This window comes from Chaetodon auriga, chromosome 6, assembly GCF_051107435.1.
Source record: "Chaetodon auriga isolate fChaAug3 chromosome 6, fChaAug3.hap1, whole genome shotgun sequence".
In the NCBI taxonomy this organism is placed as follows: Eukaryota; Metazoa; Chordata; class Actinopteri; order Chaetodontiformes; family Chaetodontidae; genus Chaetodon; species Chaetodon auriga.
In genome coordinates this window covers 12,970,552-12,998,036 of record NC_135079.1, presented here as the reverse complement: position 1 = coordinate 12,998,036, position 27,485 = coordinate 12,970,552, and the positions used below count along the sequence as shown (strand labels likewise).

Here is a 27,485-nt window from a genome sequence, read left to right as displayed (position 1 = left end):
CATCAGATATTTGTGCACTCATTTTTTTCCTCTGAGCTCTTCTCACTAGTGTAAAACTCTTAATAAATAATACTTTCTTTTTGTTTTTCCCCTTGAACTTAAACTTTAAGATTGGAAATCAAGTCTTCTGGGGCTTTGATACACATTACATTAAATTTATCTGGCAACCAACCAGTGATTTTAATCTCCGAACAGTGGGGACAAGAGCTAGATGTCATCGAAAATTAGGAGCACATCCATCAAGTCCAACACTTGATATACTGCCACTAAAAATACCACAGAATTGAATCGTGACCTCTCATAGTCTCAACAAAAGATTTGATAGGCAGGACTAATACTCACAATCTCCTTGTGTCACCGCTAAATGCACAACCTGGTGTGCAGAACACAAAAATAGACCCCGAGCTAGTGTGAGTGTGAACATTCATACATATGTATGTATGAAGAGAATGTAGTCAAGCTGTTTCCAACACTAACTACAGACATGTTAAAGAGCCAAATGTCACGTTCGACCCACACTGTTTGTTGCCATCTGTCCAATGTGAGGGATCCATATTAGTGCGGGCAGCCATCTTTTTTGGAATCCTCGGGTGATTCTGCCTGGTTGTGTAACACCAGATGATTATGTTTTACAGGAACTGTTCCACCCCCTGGTGCAAACATGTTTTTTCACGATGCCCCTATTTTCCAGGTTGATAATGACTCCATACTGATCAACACATTCAGGAGAGGTGGCACAGAGTCCAACTTCACAGCCAAGGACAGCATTCAAAGAAACTTTGGTACTCTCCAGGCCCTGAGTACTGACACACATTTGATGTTTACATTTTGCTCATAGCCTACATGTTTTTGGACACTGGGAGGACAGGTGTCCCCATGTAAACACAGGAAACATGTGATGTAACATCAAGGACTGGTGCTGAGAATCAGACCCCGGGCTTTCTTAGAATGAAGTGATCCTGATAGGTCCTGAGCTGACCCTGATAAATGAGTCACTCAGTGGAATAATTATTGCTCCATTAAATCTCTCTCGGGTATTAATAAGGCTGCAGACACAATAAAACAAGCTACTGAGCAGGACTTCATTCAGGTAAAAGCTAAACAAATGAGACAGCCTTGATAAATATGTGAAGGTCGAGACGTGTGGAACTGGATATTGCCACGGTTGAAAAATAAATCTGTTTTGTGACGTGACAACGCATGTGTTAAGTCACAACGCGGCTTGGTTAAAATTAGACATTGTTGTTGGGTGAGGTTAGGGGACGTTTGTTGTCATGGTCTTAATTACTGAGTGTTTTTCCTCTTTTCAGTGTCCTTATTCCTCTATGCCATGGAGCCTTTGGTATTTGTTGTCCAGAAACTATGAAAAACATCGATATGCCATGCTATGGTACTGGCTGATATGTTCCCTCATTACCATGGACATGACCACTGCAGCTTTTCTTGAGTCAGTGCCACACACCGTACACTGTACTGCTGCCAAAAATACTCACAAATACACAAATGTGTATTACTGTAATTCATAGCTAATAGTCCCCAACAAATGCACTATTGCATGTTCAAATTTACAATAACATTTGCTAAAACCTTTATTTTTGAATATTCTGTCTTTATTTATTATAAGGAAGCAGCTGTATTTTGACAGATGTTTGACATATCAACACAAACGGTGATGCTACATCAATGTGTTCACAACTTGTTCCTGCTGCCCCCAAGTGACCAGAAAATAGGTCACTGCAGGTTTAATGTCCTCTTACGACCTTTCTTCAGAGGCTTTTAACTGGTCTTTGTTAGCGTACGCTCAACTGTCACCACAAGAGCTAAATATAACTTTGGCCTCTTGATAACAGGTAGCAAACCCCAAGAAGAGGAAAACCGGAGTGGTGCGTAACGTTACGCAACAGGGAAAACTACAACGGTGAAAAGAGATCGACCCTGACCTTGTCTGATATTTACATTGTTTATTTCATCGTGTGTAACCTTCTGTGGAAGCAGAGGGCTGCAGTACATGATTTATGAAAATGACATGTATAGAAACTACTTAAAGCAAACAGCATCCAGCATGGTGTGGCCCATATAGCCATTGTATGTATAAACAGGGATAAAGGCCCTGAAGTAAATTACTAACTGTTTACTGGCAACACGGTGCAGTGCTGAAATGCATACCATAGCCTATGGGGTCGGATCATTTTCTTTTTCAGATGAGCTCGGGCTTACCACACTGATTTATGGCAGGAAGAAGTGGCTCATTCACAGTGAAAAATGAAAAATGCATGAAATTGTGGATAATTTCTCTCCTCATAGTCTCGTGTCCCGTCTTCCCTCAGCTCATCTCTCTCTCTCTGTCTCTCTGTCTCTCTCTCTCTCTCTCTCTCTCTCTCTCTCTCTCTCTCTCTCTCTGTGAATGCTATCCAAGATGAATGTGTTGCTTGGGGAGTGGTGGGGTTAATTCAACAACAAATTTCACTAAATCCAGGGAGACGACTGTCAGCATCCATTCTGGCCACTGTGGTGTTTTAAACTGTGATTACCTGCATCAGTGCTGGCATCACAGTGGACAAATCACTGAATGTGTCCAGATGAGTAATCCTGCACAATACCTCACTGAAGACAAGTAGATTTGGTGCCTGACCAAAATGAAGCTGTTTAACAACTTTAACCACCGGTTTATTGTTCTTCTCAGCAAGCTTATTTTGAAAGAATGTAATTAATAATGTATTTATTATAGCGAACTTGACTGCAGAGCCATGTTCATTGAAAAATGATGCTAAGATGGTGCCTTAAAAAGTGATGAGAAGAGGTTGTGGCCAAGTGTTGTTATTATTAGAAACTGAAAACTCAGGTTTTTGATTTGTCTTTGTGGGTGTTTGCACATGTATTTTAATGTAAAGCAAATTGCTTTTACTTGTAATCTGCATCCTGTATTAAGAAAACTTTTCTCCCCTTCTTTCCTGATAGAGAGCTACAACTGAGAAGAAAACTCAATGTCAAAGTCAAGGGGGCGCGGCACCTGCAGTGAGGAACTATTGTCTCCCCCTTCTGGCAGTGAGAGTAATTACATAAACATTACCAACATGCTCATGACCTGATAGACTCTCTGTCCAGTGTGGAACTCAGTGTTATATTGTCAACTTGTTATTTTTAGACTTAGTTCCCTCATTATTTTCAAACAAAACTACTCGGTTATGTTAAGGTTAAGATGATGGTTTGTGTTCAAATGGACCCTTTCACAATGTTAACCGCGTGTTTGAAAGGCTAACTTCTAACATGTGCATATTTTACCGTTCTTTTTCCTGAGTTGCAAAACTTCAAACAGCCCGATTGATCAATTGCAATGATGGTCCTGGTGCATCATACCTGTGTCGGTGTCCATAGTCACTGTGATTCTGCTTAGATGTTAAAAAGAAGTCAAACAAACACAAAACAGTGAAAAACAAACATGTAGCTGGATTTTTTCTCATATTACGTTTTAGAATTATTAAGTAGCCTACGTGTTTCTTTATATATTTTTAAGAAGAATAAAATGGATGATTTGTTTTTTCACTGTTGTAACTCATTTTCAAAAAATACAATAACAAACAATAAAAATAATTATCAGTAAAGAGCATATTTTTGTTCCTTGTCACTTGATTAAATGTATTCAGTATCACAACCTCTGTGGTACAAATGAATACTTAAAATGGATGAAGCATGCTTGCTCAACAACCATCCTAAAGCAGATTTCCAGCTGCTGGCCCTTCAGAGGACTGACTTCTTATAAACCTGAGAGGTTAGCCATCATGTCTCCAGACCAACTCAGAGGTAAGAGTCATGTTTCCATGGTAGCAAATCACTGACACCTGCTGACCATTGGCACCACGTGACAAAAACGAGGACAACGTGTCATATTGAGTGGCTTGCTAAGGATGCCGGAGGCAGTAATGAGAAGGGAAGGAGTTTGAAGACATTTTTTTTTAACCATTTCAACGTTAAGAGGAAAAACACTTGGAGCATCTCAGTGTTAATTTTTCATTGGAACTTTGTTGATTTGCAGAAGACACTGTAGAATAGTTCATCAGAGCTACATGTTTGATGTGCCCATAAACATGGAGGTTTCTGTGATTGTTAGCAGCATGACGCAGGTTGTATAAGCGTTTCTGCCGCGCGTATCAGTGGCTTCACAGTGCGCAGCATCCCTCCTGTCAGAGACTGCAGGTGGAACAGATACCTTCTGCTTTCAAGAGAGTCACCAGTGTACCAGTGTACAGGAAATATGATCTTAGATAACAGAGCTCGTAAGAATGGTTCATTCATCTTTATTCTGCCTTTTTTTAGTGTGTGGTCATGTATCGGCTGGTTGAGGATCGTAGAGGTGAAGAGACGAACAAAAGCATGAAAGAGTTTAAGTGATTTTAGAAAAGTCGTATTTGGGTGTGTTTCAGCAAATTAAGTATTACTTCATTGAGAATCTAAGACTGTGGAGCTGCTCTGTGCAGGTGGGCAGCAGAACACAGGAGGCTCATTCGTTGCGCCAAGATTGCAGCGATAGGGGAAAAAAAAGAAAAGAAAAAAAAAGCTCGAGATTCCGTTTAATGAAATTATGAATGCGACGGATTAACAGGAGAAAATCCGACTGGGCATTAGTGTCCATTTTTTTCTACAGCGTCTCCTTTTTTGGTTGGTTTTGGAATGTTTTAATGGAAGAAATGTGCTATTTTATTTTATTCTTTGCGCCTTTATTTTGCCATGGCCAGTTGTGTTGAGCAGCTCCTCTAAATTTTTATCTGAGGTCATGCCAGTAAACTTAGTACAGGAGAAAATCACTTTTTTTTTTTTTTTTTTTTATCAGATAATTTAACAAGGTGTGGTGGTATTTCTACTGTTCCACTCCGGCCGCCGGGGAGGGGGTCCTACACCCCACCCCCTCCGGTGGAAGAGGCGCTCCTGCAGCTCATAGACCGAACAAATCCTGATGCTGTCGCTTGTCATTGTGCGCGTCAGAGCGGTGGAATGAAGCGTGCTGGAGCAACAGCTGCGGCGACTGCAGCAGAAATACGCACAGTGAGATGCCAATTAGTGCTCACTGTCAGCTCCGCTCCTAAGTGCAGGTAAGCTATTTTTTTTTTTTATCTGTCCGGTTAAATTCTGATTTCTTTGCTTTTCTCTCTCCCTTCCTTCGGGGCAATTACAAAGCAAGCCGCCAGTCTTTAATTAGAAGAAGCAATAACTGTGAACTCGTGAGAAAATTAAAGAGGAAGAAGGTTAGAAGTTGAGCCAAAATCCGCAGTTCAGTTTTATAATTACATTTTTTTTCTCACCTGTGCTGTTCAGTAATGTGCTTTCTTATATCTAAATTTCTTTCATGCTCGTTATTCACTTACGGTTGGTGTCATGACCGTCGTTGTCTTTGTGATCACTTTGCTTCTGAACACCAGATGAAAGCTTAATAACGCTTGTGCGCTAATTAAAGATGCGAGCGCCAGGAATTCCTGATGTATATCCATGTTTCAGGCGCCACTAGTGCACAGCATCCGCAGCCTGTGGCATGTATAAAACACGCAGATACATGCGCGCTAATAATTTCTTAATTTCTTTCTTTTTGTTTTCTATTTCTTATTTTCCTCAGTTTTCACAGTTGAAGTTCCAGTTGGAGATGGACACAGTGTAAACGCAGACGGGATTATTTGTGCATCCCTTCAAACAAGATCCGGCGTTCATTATGTTCCACCAGTTGACGGATCAGACAATGAACGGCAGCTGCCAGGGACCCACCTCAGTGTGCAATACGAGCACAGATGGAGACGCGCTCCAGCTGCCCACTTTCTCCACCGCGGCCAAAGTCAGAGTCATCATCACCTTCACCCTGTGCGCAGTGTCGGCTGTGTGCAACTTGGTGGTGCTTTGGGCTGCCAGCAACGGCGGCAAGCGCAAGTCACACGTCCGGATCCTCATAATGAACCTGACAGTGGCGGACCTGCTGGTGACTTTCATCGTGATGCCCGTGGACGCGGTGTGGAACATCACGGTGCAGTGGCAGGCGGGAGACGTTGCCTGCAGGCTGCTGATGTTCATGAAACTGGTGGCGATGTACTCCTGTGCGTTTGTGACTGTGGTCATTAGCTTGGATAGACAGTCTGCCATCCTCAATCCTTTGGGCATCAGTGAGGCCAAAAGGAAAAGCAAAATCATGTTGACCGTGGCATGGACGATGAGTGTGATTCTCTCGCTCCCTCAGGTAAGACCCAACGCATTTGTGTGTTCTGCCACTCTGGGCCTTCACATCAAGTAGGTCCCTGGTAGTACACCTCTTACATCACTGTTTGCTGGCCTTCTACTTCCAGGACAATCAAATCTTTGTCAGAAAGCAGCTGTAAGTGGTGCAAGTGTGCTTTCCTAGAGAATCCAGCTTGTTAGATTTTACTGAAAAGTGCATATGCAGGTTAATTAAATTGTTGAGTCTGAAGGGAAGCCTGATGAAGGAAAAGAAATGTTATGTTATATCAAAAAATGCAGCTGGCTCACTGAATATGCGGTGCTCCTTGCAATACACTGAGCGCAGTCAAAGTCAAAACTGAACCAGCTCAAAAGGTGCACTTTTCATCCACCTGTTCTGTTCAAAGTGTCGGGTGTGACTGAATTAAGTTGAGTTTAATTAAGTTTTATTCTAAAATCATTACAATAATGGTTTTAAGCTGTTAATTTTCAAGTTGTGGTAAACTTCACAACACTTGTATGACTATGATTTCATGACTTCAGCAAATACAAGTACAAGGTCCTGCTTACTGGCTGCCAGACAACATATGCAAAATTTATAACAGTTCTTCCATTGGTTTGATCTGCTGAACACAAATGAGGCAGCTGCTCACATGAATCAAATAGGATTTCTGAGTAGGTGTAGCCTGACGTCTAGGGATCATTGACCTGGCAGGCTTTTGGGAGGTTTCAGGGAAGCCTATCAATTATTTAATCAAGTGTAAGATCAGAGTTTTATTTCCGCAGTGTGGTCCTTAGACTGGGGCTCGAACTGTAAACGTGGTTTGAAATACATACTTTTACAGGCTAAAAAATGCTGATACCACAAGTTAGCTGATAATGCATCAGTGATCAGTGATACGCTTATCAACCCCTGCTTTCATATAATAACACATTACAGACTTGCTAATCACACATCATCCTCAGCAGAAAAAAGCATCACTCGATGGCTGCATCAGAACACATCAAGACTTCTTGAGAGGCAACATCAATAAGAGCAGACGCATAGGACTGGTTTCTACTCAGCACTGAGGAGCTATATATTGACACACCTCTCGTGCTCCTTCCACCTCAACACTCAGGTTAAATGTTCCTTTGAAGCTGAGTGTTTGTTAAACCCTGTCTTTCATGTTTCCAATCCTGGGAGTCTTTCACTGAAAGTTTAGTCCACTGGGGCACATGTGGGGATGGCAGAAAACCACATCTGCCCTCTCACTGTATTCCAGCCATTCACAAGTCTGATACCACGAAGAGACAAAACAGCGACCCTTGTTTAGGGACAAGACCGCAGTTGCATTGACGACACAGAGGTCAGATCCTCAATATTTTACAGGGGTTTTAGCAACTTGAGGATAAGCTTAGGTCGTACAGTTGAAGGCAGATTGCATTTAATGGGTTTTCAAGTGCTGTTTCAAATATTCTGCAGTCAAGATCTTTAAATGTGAGACTCTCCTGCCACGAAAAATGATGGTATCTTTTGTTTCAGTAAGTGCTCAAAAATGCTGTTTGTCTCTTATGAAGCAGTCATATGAATTATGACTCTTGTCCATCAGGAGCAAAGGAGGAAGTCAGGTGATGTTGTCAAAGAGAAGGAGGAGGTGTGGGTGGATGGACGGGTCAATGTTCTTTTAACCATGAAAACAAAGGTCCTCTAACATTTCAACCCTAACCAAGCTAGCTGTTTCACCCTGTTTCCAGTCTTTGTGCTAAGCTAAGCTAAGCTAAGCATCTCCCAGCTGTGACTTCAGATTTAATGGACATAAACGAGAGTGGTATCAACCTTTTCATCTAACTCTTGGCAAAAGCTTGAATAAGCAGTAATAATAAAACCATGTAGAGCGATAACATTTTACAGGAGGTAGACTTGAATGATTAAGGTAATCATACTGTATAATGTGACATTTTTTTTGGCGTCTAGTCGAACATGTCCCAGGGTGGGACTGTATTGTTATTTCTAAAATGATGCTACAGACCGTACAGGAGCAATGCAAGGTATTGACCTCACCCTGGTGATTGAAACAAATTAAATCTATATAATACCATTATTGTCTTATATAAAGAACACACCTACCATCGCAGCCGTCAACATGATGCTGCTCACCAAGCATTTGTCCACTTTGATGACTGCCTTTATGTTTTTCACAGGTGGCTACAGTGATTCAGTGTGTCATAGAAGTGAGATATTTGTGTGAGCCAGCAAGCATTTTTCTTCCCCACAGGTTTATGATGGTGATTATTTCAGCCGGTATGTGTCAGCAATGTAGGGTACAATTATCAAAATTAAAGTTCTGGGGCTACCTCACGCGGAGAGAGGCAAATCACAAACCATTGATATGAAAGGTAAAGAGAAAGTCCAACTGAGGACCATATGTACAGTTATTAATATGGCAAGGGTCTACAGTTGGTGGGAAGACAGATGAATCTATGTATTTAAGTATTTAATTGGCATCACAGTCACGGATAGGAAATAAGAAAGAAAGAAGAAAACTGGGAACATGCTCATGTGAAATGTATTTTTCTTTATCTTTCATTTGTCGATATTGTTATTGGAATTCTTACTGAGTGCATCCCTGCAAGCTTTTAATGAAATGCATGTGTAAGGCTCAGGCATTTTTGAAGAGTCAGGCATTTTTTTTACTGGTGGTCTGAATCTCTCAACATCTCTCAATTTATCTGCAACATGCTAAAAAATGCCAAGATTTACTTGAAAACCCTTCATCTTGAATTGTCAATAAGACTTATAATGTGCTGCACTCGTCACCTTTTCACAGTGTTTGTCATTATTTCCAGAGCCAGTGTGTACAGCAACAAGTAATGTTGCAGATTTCATGACAGCTACATCACCCTACATGTGATGTGTGGCCTGATTTGGACTTTGTTAACCATCATCTGACACAGTCTTGATTTAGCGACTGAGAGTGTACACACAACAGCCAGGGAGAGCTGACAGGGAAGACAATGGCACAAATGCTGGAAGGTTTTGCTTTTTTTATTTTAACAATATAAGAAGAAATACACAGCCAACTCCCAACTCTCAGTGGCTCGTGCTCCTGTGCATCTGAAGCCTTGTCTCAGTGGAGGCAGCAGAGATGGTGGCTGCAATGATAATCGTCTAAATCAAATGTCGTCTTTATCCACATCGCAGCAACTGTAGGCTATTTTTCCAAATGGTGCTTCTGTGATGCCTCAAAATCTGCTTCACTGAGTTAAATGCACTCTGTCTTTTATGACTGATTTGTCACACAAAAGTACAGTTAAGGCCACAGTACTTTTCAGCCTCACACTGTGGTTGGCTGATTGCATGATGGTAATCTAATGAGCTGCAGTATTTCTTAATATAACGCTCTTCCTGCAGTTCTACACTCCCACAGCAGGGCGCCGCTGAGAACCACTGACCTCTGAGAAACTCTTTCCTGCGAAGAATCTTCTGCAAAGCTTCTTCAGAGAGCAAACAGTTATCTCAAAAGACTTTTTCTATTTATTTTAGTATTTTTATAACAACAATAATGTATCAAATGACAGCATGTTTGAAGGTGTCCTTCCAGATGTAGAGGAAACTAAAAAGCACTGATTAAACCCTAGTAAACTACCTATCCAGCACACAAAATGGCATACCAAGCTAGCAACTAGTGAACTTAATGGAGCATTTAGCAGCTCAAGGGCAGGTATTTCTCTCTGGAGTTGAGAAAAGTAACAAAACAAGATGCTTACAGAAGATTAACAAGCAGTAATTTGAACCCTATCGCAAGCCCTTCAGGTTGAAGAAAATGCAGCTTTTCAACAGCAATCCAGAGTATTATCTTGATATAAAAACATCTTAACAGCATTTAATCTTGACCTAGTGCGTCCTGGTGTGAGCTGTTCAAAGTACTAATTAGAGAACCGAGCACTTTCCAATTAAAAACTCTTTCAGTACATTTAACATTGAAGTGTGAAGAGCTGCAGAGCTCTCCTGGTCTCATTCAGAGACCAGAGCAGAGCTGAAAGAGAGAGAATACTTGGCTTACATTCATCAGGTAGACAGAAAACATGACTCCAGATGAATGCTGATGTTGCTCCTTGTTAACTGGATGTGTAAATAAGCAACTGTTCCCCTGATCAGCTTCATAAGGTCATTATATGCCATTGTTTTAATTACAGCAAATTTCGTGGTTATGGTTGACAAAAGCAGATATAAGTTGGAGGTCTGTGACACAAACTCCAGTCTCCCACACAAGAGCTGGATGCTCCACATACCCATCCACCACCCAGACCTCCTTAAAGGACACCCTACTTCCTGAATCGGCACTGAGCGTTGGCGGTGGATGTATAGTACTATAGATCATGAGCTGTGAAATCATTGACTGGGCTGAAAAATGCAGCACCAGGGAAAAAAGCAGGATATAGCTCAGCAAAAAAAGTTGATCCAAGCTCATTTCTGCAACATCATTCCGTGAAACAGCTGAGCAATCTGTAACTGTGTCACCTTGCCAGTCTTGAGACGCTGCACTTTATTGCTCATGTACTTACTCAAGAGTTGCAAAATTTGCCTTCTCACTAGAGGAGAATAAACCCCGTCCAAACTGGACTTTCTGGTCCATCTCCTTACTGGTAACTCGAAGCAACAAGCCCTCAGCAACATGACCCCTCATGTTTTTTTCATCTTGTGTTATTATCGGTGTGAACGCAGTCTAATTCATGCTCTGGAATTTAGCTTTTGGGGCATTCGCTTTGATAGACAGGACTGCAATGAAGAACAGGAGAGGAGGAGAGATTTAAAATTCTAATGCATGTGTAAAATACCAATACGCCTGCAATTGATCTGCGGGTTGTACAGCTGACATTTAGTCGTATTACCAACTCTCAATACAGAGCTGCTGGAGCCCTGGACTGTCATTGTCTCCACTGTGGAAGCCCACAGGACCAAATCTCCATTTCCCAATTTTAATTTGTAGTCTGACTAAAAGTGAAGAAATACATATTGTTGAGATGCTAGAGTATTATGCAGTATAGCGTAACACAGCTGTTTGTACTGGACATTCAGTTTGTTATAAAGGTGCAACGGCTACCTATTTTTTTCTCTTTTATCAGATTGTTGAGTGACAGCGACATAAAATGAACAGGAAGTTTCATTTGCAAGCCTTTTCTACTCTGAGCTTTGCACCTGTATCACAAGGGTTGATGTGATCACTGATGAATCAGTCAGTTTGTCTGTGATCCCCCTGACACAGGGGTGTACAGACAGCTGGAGACCCTCTAGCATGGAACATTATGTTGAAGACAGTCTGTTACGCAGAGACAGCAGCAAACAAGCAGAGCTGAACTGTTTCCAGCCATGTGTACCTGTGTCATCACAGCCTGAAGCTCACAGTGGAGAACTGAACGAGATCAGGTGAGCTGTGCAGCTCTCCACACTTCAGTGTTAAATGTACTGAAAAGTTTTTAATTGGAAAGTTAAGTGCTCCGTTGCTCAGTTATCTAATTACTTCTTTGAACATGGAGCAACTGGAAAGTTTTTTTTTTTTAAATTTCCAGCACTTTCCAGCACTTCTACAGTCTGAAGGGCCTCCGATAGGGTTCAAATTGTTGCTTGTTAACCTAAAAGAAAAGGCAGTGACTCCACTACTGGAAGCACCTCGTTTTCTTTTTTCCTCATCATCTTTTATGTATGTGTCACATTGTACAAACTTAAGACAATGGTGTGCTGTAAAGCTTTCTCCAGCCAGCAGCTAAGCAGCAGCCATTTGTTTTCAGTTTGACATTTCATTACAGGAGATATTAAACCTGCAGAAGAGTTAATTTGTAGAGAATAAGTGAAATCGTTATATAGTACCATATGAGTCACCCTGATATTTATTTTAGCTTTACAGGAAGTATTAAGTTGTCATTGCACTGAGGTGATAATATGTGTATCTCTATATAGATCTACTCTGTCTTTTCACAATGTCTTTAAAGCATTTTATTATCTGTTTCTAAATATCCCATCTTAATAAAGTCTAATATTTAATACCATGCAGACATATGCACAACAATGTAATAATGTGAAATGATTAAAGATAATAATATTAGTGAAAACTGTTGTTGTAACTGAATGAAATAACTGTCAATCAATCACCAAATTAAACTCACAACAACAAAATGATTCACTTCACTTCATTAACTTCACTTAAGGTCCACTTACTGGCATTTTCCAGGCCTTTCAACTGTATCTCACTGTCCTCAGTCCCCTGAAGACGACCAATAAGATCGTCACAGTCCAACCCTTGCATGTCTTACATAGTTATATATCCTATATAGGACAGACGCTAAATAAGTTTGACTCCAGGTAAATATGACTTTATATTTTCTGGTTTGATTGATTGGTTCTCAGCTGAATCTGAGCAGAAATGCATAGAAAAATATATTACTTACAAAATATATTCATTGATATTATCGTTCAAACAGATCTAGACTACATGTTGTCTTATGAACACATCAACAAAAAGAAAAATAAAGTTTTTAAGCAAAAGCCCCCTGTCAAGTTTTCAGCAGGACCCTCCCTGGAGGTTTCAAGGTTGAACTCCTGAATAATGAGAGGATGTGAGTATACAACCCTTCAGGCTGGTTCCTGCTGTAACTCATTTACATGAGGAGTTTCTTCAAGAAGTTCTAACTCTGAAGAGTTGCAGAAGTTGGAAACATTAAGTTATGCGTGAACGTCTTCACTTCCAGTCGCAGGTGGACCCTCACACAGATTGGTGATGACTGTGAAGTGGGCACAGTCTCTTAAGTCGCTGCCTATTCCAGCAGGAGAAGAAGAGAAACTTATTACTTTCACTTTTGAAAGAAGTTTCCCCAACATTTCCCACTCAGCCTGTTTGTATCATAGCTTTCTCAACAGATCATGATAGCAATCACACACTCAAGGTTGCGCTATAAGGCACTCTGCACTCATCTTCCGATCTACAGTACTCAGACTGTGGCCTCAATCCTATAGACAGAGCATCAGAGTTTTATATTCATGTCACATTTCTCACTGTATTGTGTGCATTGACTTATTTGTTTTATTTTGTAGTGAAGTCGGTTGGACCCTTATTGTGAATTTGGGCTCACAGTTTCACACAACAGGCATTGATGTCCGCTTGCTTAGCGAGAATTTACAGCTGTAGACCACATACGTATTTCCAATGTACAGATGGTGTTTGCTGAGAAATGTAACTCATCTATTTTTAAAGCTTCAACATGAAGCCTGTTTCTCAGGACGATGGCTGCAATGTGATTTGAGCCCAGCTTTGACTCATGCTCTTCCAGATGCTGTCAGTCTGCTCAAGATCTTTACATTCCTCTCATTAATATTTTCAGCATTCATTATGTTCTGAACATTATTGCGGAATATAAGTGCATCTAATGATGCCAAATTATTCATGCAGTCATACTTAAGGAAAAGATGAGTCATATTCCTATGGTATTCACATGTCTGTGTCTGTCATTCATGGATTGTCACTACAGAGAAATCACTGTCGGCTAAAGTAATCCAATAATAATAAGTTACTTTTCAGGCTGGAAGCAGAGGGATAACTCTTTTGAATTATTAACTGGAATACGTATTCTGTTTTTTTAACAAAGCATATTCAGTGCTGAACCATAAGAATCATTTGACTTGGCTCCATGTTGGGGTCCACCCTCTTTCCAATGGGCTTGAAAAAGCATATAGCTTGTTGGAGAAGGTGAAAGACAGGACTTGCCTCATTATCACCACTGAGGTGCCTTTGAGCAATGCCCATAACCGCAGCTGCTCCAGTGGATCTGGTCAGTGGCCAGACTGGGGCTGAACTGAGCGGTGCCCAGGTGTGAATGTGTTCAGGGTGTTCCTGCAAAAGAAGGCATTGCCCTCAGTGAAACTGGACTGAATAAACAGTTAAGCTCAGAGCAGCACTGAGGAAGGAAGGCCATAATGTCCCAAAAAATCCATCTGAAATCTCACTCCAAGCAACTGAGAGCTTTTTAAAAGCTTTACTCCTTAACTTTGAGCGATTGGTCACTTTATTGTTTTCTCAAATGTCTGCCCTCCTTTTCGCTCTCCTCTCAATATTTTCACATCTAACTCGGTGAATTGAGGGTATATTTTGACCACACCAGAGTTGATGGTGATTGTTGGAACAGTGGAACGACAAGTTCTATTTAGTTTCTGTCGAGTTTGAATGAAGTGTGTTTTACTCTGTTCAATGGAGCCTGGAGGCTTTGGTGACGGGGGTTTAGTGGCTGTTTCTGGACACAAAAACGATCGTACTCTTTGACAAAAAGGTATCTCTGTGGGGATCCTTTCCATTATGTTGTCAGACACTTACAATAACAATCTGAGCCTGTCAGTGAGCGCTCTTGCTCAATAGTCAATTTAAAAAATGGCTGTCCTCATTAGTCCTTTGGACACAAAAATGTGGCTGAAATTTCTCCCATTTGTCCTGGATGATGAAATCAGACTGACACCAATTATTTCTGACTCTGTTTGGAATCCAAAATTACTTGCTGTAATGAATTTCATTTGTTTCGGCCAATACAATGAAGAACTGTCAATTATCACCTCCATGAGGCTCTCAGCAGACAGATCACAGACCGTTTATAGTTTATATTATGGTCTTTCAAATTTTTGATTAACAGGCATTATTTCGCCTTAACAATTATTAAAACCACCAAAGCATACACTAAAGAGGTCAGGTTGCTTAAAATATGGCCAATGCAGTTTGACTGTTATATCTTAAAAAAAAAGCACAGTTCCTGGGATTCCCTGGATAGTATGTCTCTGTTCCTGAAATAGAAAATGTCTCATTTTCAGGAAAAACATTCATCCCTAATGGAGAATGATGAAAGTGTTGTCTTGGAAGATGCTGCTATTTTCTTGTTATTAAACCTTTACTAAAACCCCTTCCTGTTCCCGTGCAATTAGCCTAAAACACCCACCTAACACTTACCCAAATTAATCTAAAAGCTGTTCTTGGAGTCCAGGTTTGGGCTCTTTTGAAATGTAACACTGAAGTTTGTTTCCTCAGCAGTCAGAATCACTCCAAATTCTACTGGCATTGAGTAATACACGTCTGAATCCATTGAAGTTGTTTTTATTTCCATGTGAATATTTGTTGCAAATAGACGCCTGCAGATGACTATATCTGGTTCTTATTAGCTGGAAAACACAATAGGACCACAGCATGAAACCTTACTCTAGTCCAAGGTCAATAAAAACTAATAACAGTGACATAGAAAATGAATAATTTACATGTTTTCCTAATGGTATGTCTTGATGTTCAAAAAACAAAACAAACAAAAATGGCCATTGACTATATTTATGTTCAGGCACTCTATAAGCCATCTATATTCATATTTTGTGTATCTATACATATATTTCAGCTATATATCGATCTTAACATGAAACAAGAGGATGAGAAAATAGCATTTTCATGCTAAAACATATGTATTTCAAAGGAAATCTGAATATTCGGCATATTTCAATACATAAGGATTACTACTGGGAAGCTGAGATTGTCACTGATAGCATTTATTTAAATTCTAACCTTTACATTTGACTACCTTATGCTCTATCCTTCCACCTAAATCCACCCAGCGCTGTCAGAAATCGTACCATATGTTTAAATGTCAGTTTAAATGCGCTGGTGCATATAGCGTAAAGACAGTATTAAAAGCCGAAAAATGTAAGCATATCAGTACGTATAGTGTGTGCTGACATCACATATTGTAACAAAGCACCATCCTATGTAGGGTTTGGAAGCACTGTATAAACATTTAATAAATGGTTTATCACACACTACAACGTATTTGCATCCAGTCAGTCACTTCTCCGTGCCCATATATGACATTAATATATACTTTATATTCTCTATCATCTTGTTCCAGCATTTCAAACACTGAATTAAACCCGTCTTCATATGACTACACTGCTCCATCCAGTGGAAATATTCAGGATCTTCTGAATGTTTATTAATTTATACACATTTCCTCATATTCAACATGACATATTTTCTGTATTTATAAACTTTTGACTCTCCACTCGAATGTAATATAAACTTGGCCAAACACCATGATTTTTTACTGGTTGACAGTGAGTGACAGGAAGATTAAGAGGTAAAAAAAAAATCACCATCCTCCGACAGAGACATTTCTCAGACATCATAATGGCATGTTTGATGTCTAGAAACAGATTTTAGAAACTGTTTTATTTTGATACTTCTCCTCCGGACTGAAAAACGTACTGTCTGGCCTCAGCCTTTGAATATCCACACAAAGCAAAGTTTATTCTAGTCCTTTGAAAAGTGAACTATATTGTGTTCATCCAAAGATCCATACAGGCTTCACAGATTCACACAGCATGCTGGAGGGAAAACAGGGGTGTCTTGCTCATAAAGCAGAGTTATCCCTGCTGACCTGGGCTGATTTACTGACTCACTTCCGGTGGCTCAGCTGTTGTAAAGCTCAGCCTGTGCAGGACATTTCATCTGCACTGTGATATCTGATGGCCTCAAAGAAACTGCACCAAATGGCCAGGAGCAACACTGCTGCTGTTTTCATTTTCTCTGCTCAGAAGCTGCTAGGTACTCTCACTCAAGTTTTAGCCTTGAGGTTTGACTCTTTCTTGTGATTTGTGACTGTTTACTGATATCATGTCATGTAATAATAAAAAAAAAAACCCACCATAAAACTGTCACAGATTCAGTGCATTTTTCCCATCTATGTATTTTCCTGTGCAAAGCAGCACAGGAACACAGTGAAACGAAGACATTTTCATGGGAGATCTGCAAAATTGTTGACCAAAAAACACTGAGTTGCTTTTGTGTTTTTATTTTTATGAGAACACAATAGAGCATCAAATTAATTTAAGGGCTTTAGAGGACACAAGAACGGGGAGGTCTTCCTGCGGGGCTTGCTTCGTTTGTCCAGAAGAATTGCGATTACTGTCCTTTACTTTAACAGATGATCAGACGGGCACATAACTCACAGTGAGCACAGTGTCTCAGGAGCCCAGATGTCTCACGGGATTGTCTTTCCTGCAAGATAAATATAGTTTTTGTTTTCTAAAGAGTCGAAAAGTTTCTGTGTCCAATGAAAAACATTAAATTTAGGTCACGTTGTTGACATTTATTATTATTATTATTGTTATTAGTTGTAGTAGTAGCATTTTTATTTTTATTATATTTAGACGATTTATCAGTTAATAACACAACACATTGAAGAATTCAAGTCACGCACATTTCTAATTCATCTTACTGTCAAACTCTGAAAGGTTGTTTAATACTCAGTTATGAGTCACTTGTGAAAACAGTTACAACATGGTAAATGGACTACATTAATATAGCACTTAACAATTTTCTGTCATGTGGAGAACCTTGGTAGTCAAATGGTTAACGTGCATGGCACACGGCTGCGGCTGAAGCCCTTGCAACAGTTCAGTGCCAGCTGGTGACCCCTGTTGCATGTCATAGCTCTCTCTGCCCTGTTTGCTTCTCACGCTAAGGTGCAGAAATGCCCCCCAAAATGCCTCTCATTCTCCCATGTGCACATAAACTTAGACTGATAGAGAAGCCATGCACGGCAGTGACCTGACTCAGGCTTGCCATCATGCCTGTATGTACACTGGGTGCTTTCCGCGTGGCCAGCGTGGCTTCTCTCACATCTCTTCCTGATGTCTTCCTGGCCCCATGGACATGTGATAGAGAGAGTGAGATTTTAGTTTCCAAACAGCACACCCCAGATCACTCTAGCATTTTGAAGAGATGGCAATTACTGATGATGTGCAGCATCTGCACTGCCCTGTAATGTGGTGACATAAAACAGTTCTAAAGAAAAGAACCTGATGCCTGCTGCATTAATTATGCTGATTACAGGTCTGTAATGACGTCAGGGCGACATGAAATGCGAGTGATATAAATAACAACAAAAAAAAATTAGATTTGTGTAATACAGGGAGAACTGATTAGACACGAGGCAGCAATCACAATCAGCTGTAAATGCTCTGAATAAGCCCAATAAGTTGTCTGCCCTTCACTGGCTCAGGCTGGATATGTGGGTCTGTGCAGCTGTAGAGGAGAAATATTATAGGATACCTGATTTTTTCCTGAAAAGAAGAAGAACTGATAAAAAAGTAGAAAAAATGCATGTGTTTCATGATTTATTCATGATTGAAATGAAAAACTACAGAACCTCAGATGGCACTCCTTTTAGGTTTTGCCAAATCTACAGTATTACAACTATGTAATGCAGTATTATTAATATTACATTATTGCTGTTACCACAGCAGCCTGGTTGCTCCTTTTACTGTCATCAGATCAGCTGACCAATCAATAATCAGATTTCAATCAAAGGAGTGTTGCTTTCCTGTGGTTCCTTGCTGGAAGCTTCTCCAGAAGCCTCCTCTCTCCTCGTCTCCTCCGAGCTGGATCGGCACGTTCTTGATGATGAGAGACTTCAGCTGATTGTCTGTTTGGCCAATTTAGATTTATCGCTGAGCAAAACCTTCTTGTATTTTCATACAGATGTTCATATTTCACAATGTGACCATCACAGTCCCAGAGAACTTCACCCAGTGCACCACCCATGGCAGTTTTGTCCAGCACTGGCAGGAGACCCTCTACAACATGTTCACCTTTGTGTGCCTCTTCCTCCTGCCGTTGGTCATCATGATCTTCTGCTACACACGAATCCTTGTAGAGATTTCCAGCCGCATGGCCCGGAGTAACTGTAAGTCTTGTGTTTTCTTCAGAGTCTGCAATCAAAATATGTTTTCTGAGACCTGAGCAGTTGTGTATGACAAAGATGGTGTTTTTTTTTTCTTTTCTTCTAGTGATATCGAGAGATGTGCATCTCCGCCGCTCCCACAACAACATCCCTAAAGCTCGGATGAGGACACTTAAGATGAGCATTGTCATCGTAACGTCATTCATCATCTGCTGGACCCCGTACTACCTGCTCGGCCTGTGGTATTGGCTGTTTCCTGAAAAAATGGAGGAGACGGTCTCTCATTCACTCACGCATATGCTGTTTATCTTTGGCCTCTTCAACGCCTGTCTAGACCCCATCACTTATGGTTTGTTTACCATTCATCTTCACCAGGGTCTTAAGAGATGCTGTCGAAGTGCAAACACGGGGAACGAATTAGAAAACAACACTTGCCTTATGCACATGACTCGTTTGTCGTCTCAGAGGCAGATTGCTTCAGGCAACCACAATACAGACGGAGAGGAGGGAAACAACAGCAGCAGCACGAAAAGTGCCTCAAGGCCAATCATCCCAGTAAGCAAGATGTAATGGCTTAAAGGATTTCAATAAAGGAATCTTTGCTCCTAATCAGTTTTGAGCGTAGTCTTTCTCTACAGATGACAGCCAGTTCAATGAATTTGCTCTATTGTTGGTTGAATGTGTTGACTTTCGTTGCACTGACGCAGTTGACGGTGTGCTACAGCTCAGCCCTGGTTTGTTCACCCCATGTTTCATCCCACATGCTGTGATATCAGATCAGGTTTTGACAAAATGCTGCAGAGTGACGTGTGTCATTGCTACTTTGCAGCAGTTACAAAATCCCCATGACTGGCTGAGCGTCCCACACAGTGCTGATCAGATTACAACGGTACTTAAAGGCACAGAACGTAATGTCAGTTTGATGACGTTGTGAAGTAGCATGGGATGATGGGAGTTGTTGTCTTCAAACAACCACCATTGCCAATGAAAATCTATGTAACATGACTGAGGCGGAATTGTTCAAGAGGTAATGTATTTAAGTTCTATATACGTAATGTTTTGTTACTTCTTCACTCTCTGACGCATCAACTTGTGTTTCCTGTGTTTCCCTGGAAGTTGTAGCAAGTGGAGGGGGTGACCAAATGAAACAAACTTTGAGTTAAGCTATTTTTTCTCTGGATTTGAACATTGTTGGAAACATTTGGAGTAATGTATCTACACAACTCAGTTAAACACTTGTTAGACATTTCAATGGGAAAATGTGACATATACTTTTACCCATGTGGGGAAGTTTAAATTCAGGTTAAGATGATGACAAATCAGCTGAAAGTTGCCATAAATTGACTAAAAATGTCTTGTCCGTATGTTTCATCGTCACTGTTGGTAACTGGGTTATAAAACAAAAACCCACACACATACTCAACTGCTGGGCTTTACTGGTTAGATATTTGATGTCTGTGTGTAAGTTGTTAAAGATAATCAATTAGATATAAGCTCTCTGTGATTAGAATTATTATATTTTTATTACATGTAAGGCTTCCCAGCCTTGAGGCTCCTCTGGTAATCATTGCTTATTGACTGGAAACTGCTGTCCTTTGGTTGTGCGCCGTGTTTGCAGTATAAAAGACTTTGATTTTGTTTCATTGCAAAAATAAATGTTATGATATTTATTGACCATGATGGCCTTTTAAACCACTGTTATGGCATACAGTAGTACTTTTTGAATGTACCTGCGTTGTTGATGTGTTGTTGATTGTGATTTTACAAGATAAGTTCTGTATTTACTGCGTTGCACAAAACTCACACTGGAGAAAAAAAGCTCAGTGAGATCATGCCATGTGCTGTATTTTAGATCAGTATTGCTGTTATTATTATGTTGTGAATTGTGTTGCGTGATAAGAAAACAGCTTAATTTCAACCTGAAACTTTAAAACTATGATACTGTAAAGTTGACTTTAAACAAATGTATTTTTCTGATATGTTGCTGCAGCAGATTCCATCTCCCAAAAAAGAAAATTAGTATTTGTTTCTTTGTTTGCATGATATTGTTTCTTTCTGGAAGTTATGTAAGATGTTGTTATGTGTTATGTACACTTGCAATGTGTTTATTTGTTGAATTAAAAAAAAATCTGCCTTCCTCCACTGCATTGATTGATGCACACATATTCACATTGAGCTCATGTGTATTTGTTATGAGCTGGAAATGGTTCAATCAGAGAAAATGAGAAAATCTTTAAAGTTCTGCGATGGTGATGCTTTCAGTGCACAGTGGCTAATATCTTATATCGTACTGAGCAACTGAATGATATGTTTGTCTTTCAATAAATCTCATGTAAATTACCCAGACCAATTTAACTTGGACAAATCATTGTAACTGCTGCGACTAATATCATTGACATGAAAGTGACAATCTAGATATACACGTTCTTCTTTATACTTACATTTCAGTTCTTTCTTGTCCTTGGAAACAGAAGTTGAGAAAACAACAGGATTGTTACTAGATGAACCTTGTGGTGAGATTGTTTTCTCTGCTGCTGCTTTCAAGGTCAAGAGTGAACCTCGGACCTCAGACTTTTTAGCCAACATACGCTTGAAAAAACAAAGAGAAAACAGTCACAACAAACAGAAATGTGAACAATTCTTTGACAACTGGACAAGCACATCATGTGGATGTGACCAAAAACAGCTACTAACTGGACCTCGTGCTGAGATTATTTTCCCAACTGCGTTTTCCACTGTCCACACTGAACTTCCTCAGCACCAGAGAGGAGTTTTCAAAGCTGATTTTCAACTATTTCCTCACAGTAGCCTCTTCTCAAGCCCCTCTATCATTCCTGTGGCCTCTGACAGAAAGTTTCAGGGCTTATTTTGAGTAAACCCCCAAGAAGTTGCATTTACACTGTTCATGCGACGGCTGACTGGACACCACAGGTGAATTGAGTGAAAATAGCATTTTCAAAACTTTTCAGATTTGGTATATAACTGGTCAAACGTCAAGAATCCAATCGTGCAACAGCAGCTGTCAGAGATGTGATCAGGCCATCGTACAACACCTGCTGTAAGAATAATGCCCTTATGATAAGCCAGTTTTGTTCTCCGACTATCCAGGAATTCTTGAAAAGCTTTTACATGGAAATAAAATGTCATACAGTGACAGGATACAATATCAAACCAGTGTTTCTTTTTGTTTAATTGGGGATTTAGTCAGATTTAACATTCCTTCTAACTATCATGAGCTTATCTCTGCCTCTGTGCTCACTGCCAAAAAAAGTGATTTTTTCTGAGTCATTATTAGGAATTTGTAAGATGAAAGTGTACTGAGGATTATATCTATCAGGGGACATTGTTCATAGTGTGTTAAAAGACAGAAACATGTCCAGATATTTCATGTTTTTATCTCTCAGCATCAGTTAATCTCTGGTGCGACTCTGTTGTGGCCCATAATTATGCAAAGCTGCTTAACCTAGAAAAGTTTCTTGACATTAGCTGTTATCCAGATAATAAAGCGTTATATGGTGTGAAAAATGGACATTCAGTACACAAGATGTGGTCCACGGTCTGCACTCCCTGACCTTTTTAAACGCTCTTTGCATTTAATTATTACAGATTGGATCAGGTACATGTGTCTCAGCATATTGGCTGTGTTGACAATTGTTGAAATCAACTTTAATTTATCTTATTAACTTGGATAGCAAGATGAGTGTATCATACATAATGATTGCCGGTATTATGAGGACACACAAGTGAATCTCCTCGCCTTTAAAAGCCTCAGTGTAGTGCAGCTCTTCCTCTCAGCAGAGAGCAGGGCACTGAACCTGTTAAAAATTGACAGGATGTGGATGACAGGTACATGCTTAGGTATGCACAGTGAAATACTCGTTAGTGACCTGGAACACATATGCCATGCCACAGTGAGTGATGAGGTCGGTAATCTCGGCAGATCCACCTCAAAGGTGTCTTATTGCAGAGTGACACTATCAAACCCGTACCTAGCAGGAGATATCTCGCCTGTCACGGGAACATTGCCTCAGAAATTCACTTTAGCTTTGGCTGGTCTTTGCTGCAAGACATAGCATTTACGGATGAAACCGAATCAAAGATTCCATGACTGTGGCTGTCTGCTGGACCTGTTACAAGGCAAAATGTTCCAGTTCACTGTCCCCAGCAGAGGCAGCAACAGTGGCAGTCACAGTACAACTGAAAATGTTAACATTTCATTTTTGAAGAAACTTTTAGCAGTGTGCAGCTTCAAAAACAGCAAACATTAAATAAAGTAGAGCAGAACAAAACTGCTCTGCACAGCAGGAGCAGAGGAACCACAGGGAGCATTCAGCATCCAAAACATAAGATTGTAGTAATCTCAGAGCTTCGTTGCAAAAGGGCTAAATATACCACTCTGATGTGTTGAACCTGAAAAGGCTCCTGTATGGACGTCATAGGGTATTTTCACATAGATACGACCAAACAACAATCATGGTCATTGTCTTTTAAACTGTGTAAACTCTCAGAGGGAGAAGGTCCAGCTGCTCACCAGATGTTTTCCACACAGTCAGGCAGAACACTGTAAGGTAGAAAGGAGTTGTGGAAATTAAGCTAAAAATGATTAATTTAAATACACAACATACAATTTATATGTAATGACTCTGTAGCCCTATATTTAAACTGATCAAAATAAGCATACCACCATTAAAAACAATGACTTTACAAAGTGTTCCTGAGCCCATGTAGAAACATCCTTTGTACAATCATGTGTTCACAAAGTGGTGAACCTCGCTCCATCCTCGCTTGTGAACGACTGAGCCTTTCCAGGATGCCACTTTCATACCCAATCATGATAGTATCACCTGTTACCATTGAACCTGTTCACCTGTGGAATGATCCAAACAGGTGTTTTTGCAGCATTCCACTACTTTCCCAGTCTGTAGTTGCTCCTGTCCCAACTTTTTTTTTTAAGTTGCATCAAATTCAGAATATGCAGATATTTACAAAAATCAATGAAGCGGATGAGGTCCAACATTAAATATTTTGTCTTTGTGCGGTTTTCCATTGGGTGTATGTCAAACAGGATTAGCAAATGATCTTATTCTGTTTTATTTATGTTTTACTCACTGTCCCACCTTTTGTTGGTTGTATTTATGCCAGTGCAGTCAGTCAGCAGCAAGTATCCATGCATCTCATTTTTTAATACATTGGATATATAGCTCACATACATATGGTGATTTTCTTGCAGCAGACGTTCAGGTCATTTATCTTCTTACAGTCATGTTCACCGACAGGACACATCAAGGAGACACTCAGAGGCTGGTGTCTTTCAGATGAACCCAATAATGTCAGTAACTAATGTCTGCAGGCATATTTGGGACCAATATGTCTGTGTGTTATTTTAAGGAAATTTCATCACATCTCACTTCAGCAAGATGTGTGTGGAGGCTTCTGAGGCATAAAGATTCATGTCTGAATTTCCATTAGGAAAATTCATATGTTGGCCATGCAAGGTGGGAGCGACTGGTTGCAGTGTTCAATTTCACACCCCTCTGACCTGAATTTCTCCTTCACCACAGTGAGGTAAATGAGTTGTGGTTGAAGCACTTTGTAACTCCACATGAATAAAATAAACAAATAAAACAAGGTCCATTTAGGGAACTGGGGCGAACCTCGGGCGTGTCTCAGTCAGAGGGGATTCAACAGTCCTCCAAGTTGCTGCACTTCAGGCTGATGCTTTAAAAAAGTCTGTTTTTCAAGCTTTAACTTGAAGCTGGACAAGTCGATCTACCTGTGCAGCGTTATTTGTTCAGTGTTGTTATTAGTTTATGAGTTTTGGTAAACACTGAGTTTTTATGTTCTGTATGCTGCTGCTGGCACTGCTGTAAAAGAGGAACTTAAAATTCTGTTCTGTATTACAAGGTTACATTTGCATTTAACACAAGTTATTGTTGGAAACTGGATACTCCACCAGCAGGCACGATGTCTGAAACTTTGTTGCTATAGTTTGCAGATATATACCAGCACAATGCATGTTGCCAGACTCCTCCGAATTGACCTGATGAGGACAAAAATACAAGAAGAACACTACAAAGCCAGATTTCGTAGCTTACCATTGACAACATCAACACAGAAAACATCAAAGGATGCCTGTGCCAAGTGAAATCTAACCCAGATACAACTTTCACTGTGAAATTTCTTGTTTCTTAAGAGAAAAACACGATTTAAGCAAAGTTGGATTAACTGAGTAAATTGTGAGTAAATTCTTGATTTTAATACATTTTATATAGTGTTTAAAACAGACTGAAGAATAATCGGTGGTTTTGACTGTTCAGTGAGGAGTGTGTGTAGTTCGGTGTCGCAGTGTTTTACTGGATAATTCCTCTTATCCACTGTTTGTTTCAGCCTCTCCAGGTAGTGAGTTGAGATAAAAACCAAGAAAATAAACCTCAGCTACGAGTTAAATTACACGTCAATACATTTCCACATCTGCAGAATACTGTTCGTGATACATATCCAGACTGTAATGTTTAATATTTCAAAGACCACTCACTTATGTCAGCATGCTACCATTCACTTGGATCTGAAGACAGCTACGTTATCATGCAATCAATACAACAATCAGTGCATCAGTCAGCAGTGTGTACCAATCAGTCAGTGTGTAACTCCATCAGGACATCGATCAATCCACCCACCACTCTGCAAACTGTAACCCCTTTTAGATTCAGGAAATTTCACTGAACTGGATTGAACATAGAGAAATGAAACTATAAGAGAACAATGTAATCACTAAACAGTGAGCAGCATAGAAAATAGACTCATACAGCAATTTAAAAGTTCATCCTGTTCATTCTGTTCGTGACTGACTGAGATCTCTGATTGTTGAGCACAACAAAGTGACAGGAAAATCACGAGCCACTCACAGCCATAATCATTAGCACACAGAGTGACCCTCTGACCCCAAGAACCTGCAGAGGGATGATCTTTGAAGCTTCTTTAATTATACAAGGATGATGAGGGTGGCACGACTGCTGCTGTCTTCTTTATTTTCTTTTCCATGTATTTCAATCTTATCTTTTTCCTCCCTGAGTAGGCAAACTGTTTTGCACATTTTCATCAAAGAAATATCTGGTGTTTTTTTTCCATAAGAACAGATCAGTTGAAACTTATTTTCAGCTTTTATGTCCGAAAGTTGTGCGTTTCCTGCAGCGGAACGATCATCAGACTTACTCTGCACCACAGCACAGCTCATAACATGCTTCCAGTCACAGATAATAATTAGCTGATGCTACTATATGCAAATAAAAACAACAATAAATGGTGAAACTTGAGACTGTTGGCACCACAGGTAGTATTTCTTCAAAGTGCTGTTTTCAATTAGTCATCTGTATAACTCTTCTTCAATAACTCTTCATCTAATAAAGCATCCTTTATACAGGGTTCATAAGCTGTAACTCATGGCTCGATTAATTATGACTAATTCTGATACTGAATAATGATTACTAAATGATAGTGCATTATTAGTTTAGTTATAAGCCATTAATAAGAAAACTTTTGGGTGACCATATTTAAAAGCCTCCCAGCTTTAGAGACTTCCCAGCCCAGCAGCCGAGGTGACGACGTCCACACTGCTGGGCTTTCTCCTGAGAGGGGAGAGGAACAGAGACCCAGCAGGCTCAGGCAAGCAGAGTACAGATCAGGAGAGGTTGTCACAACATTGATAAAGAGTAAATGGAGTTTGGAGAAAGCACTCGGGAAACTTTTCACGAGGTAAGTCTTAAAATAATCTAGTGGACGGTGCCATGCTGATGGTGCCAACCCAGAAGATTAATGTTTATAACTGATCTATAAACCATGAGTAGGTGACATATCATCAATTAACAAAGCCAGCAGTTGCAGCTTATGAGCAGTTTGTAAAGTTTCCTGTTTTGACTGCGGTTCACACATGACCAACAGAAATTCCCAAGGGCATGTCAAAGCTACTCCTCCTCAGACCTCCTCTGCACTGACTGCACTGAACTCCTGCACAGAGTCATCTGACATCAGACAGACTCAGATTTAGCCCGGTGCCAGGGCCTTCTTGCACTGCCAAAAAACCCACAAGTGGTCCTGATGTGTCAGGAGAGGCAAGAGCTGCCATGCTGCCACCAGCTACCTCTGTCTCTCCCTAATACTCCTGTGCCAGTCTGAGCTAGGGAGAGCAGGAGGAGTTATCATGTGACTGCCACAAAGAGCTGTGAGATGCCCATGTGAGCAACCAGTGTCGCTTCAAAGGAGGGTCCCTGCAGCCTGGAACTCACGTCTCCTCGAGTGAGCTATTGACATTCTGGGCATTATGTGGCTGGACCATCCTAGCAGGGGTGCTGGTGGGGATTGTCACCACTCCAGCAAATGTTGCAAGAGCAAGAATTGAACAGTCAACATAATGTGTCACTTAAGACTTCAGGCTTGTTGGTCCCATAGAAGATTCAATAACCGACCCGACCCGAAGTTTGCGCCTCATGTCTCCACAGCATAAGCCATAACCTCTGAGGCATAACCCGGCCTCTCTCATTGCCACCAGTCTCCTCACA

General features: G+C 40.4%; 1 protein-coding gene across 1 annotated transcript; it reads left to right on the top strand.

Moving 5' to 3' along the window:
• Positions 1–4,987: 4,987 nt before the first annotated feature.
• Positions 4,988–21,067, top strand: gnrhr4 (gonadotropin releasing hormone receptor 4). The gene is made up of 4 exons (XM_076733017.1): positions 4,988–5,087; positions 5,606–6,214; positions 18,729–18,933; positions 19,037–21,067. The coding sequence occupies exons 2-4, from the start codon at positions 5,699–5,701 to the stop codon at positions 19,498–19,500; spliced, it is 1,185 nt and encodes a 394-aa protein (XP_076589132.1). The 5' UTR covers positions 4,988–5,087; positions 5,606–5,698; the 3' UTR covers positions 19,501–21,067.
• The last annotated feature ends 6,418 nt before the right edge of the window (positions 21,068–27,485 follow it).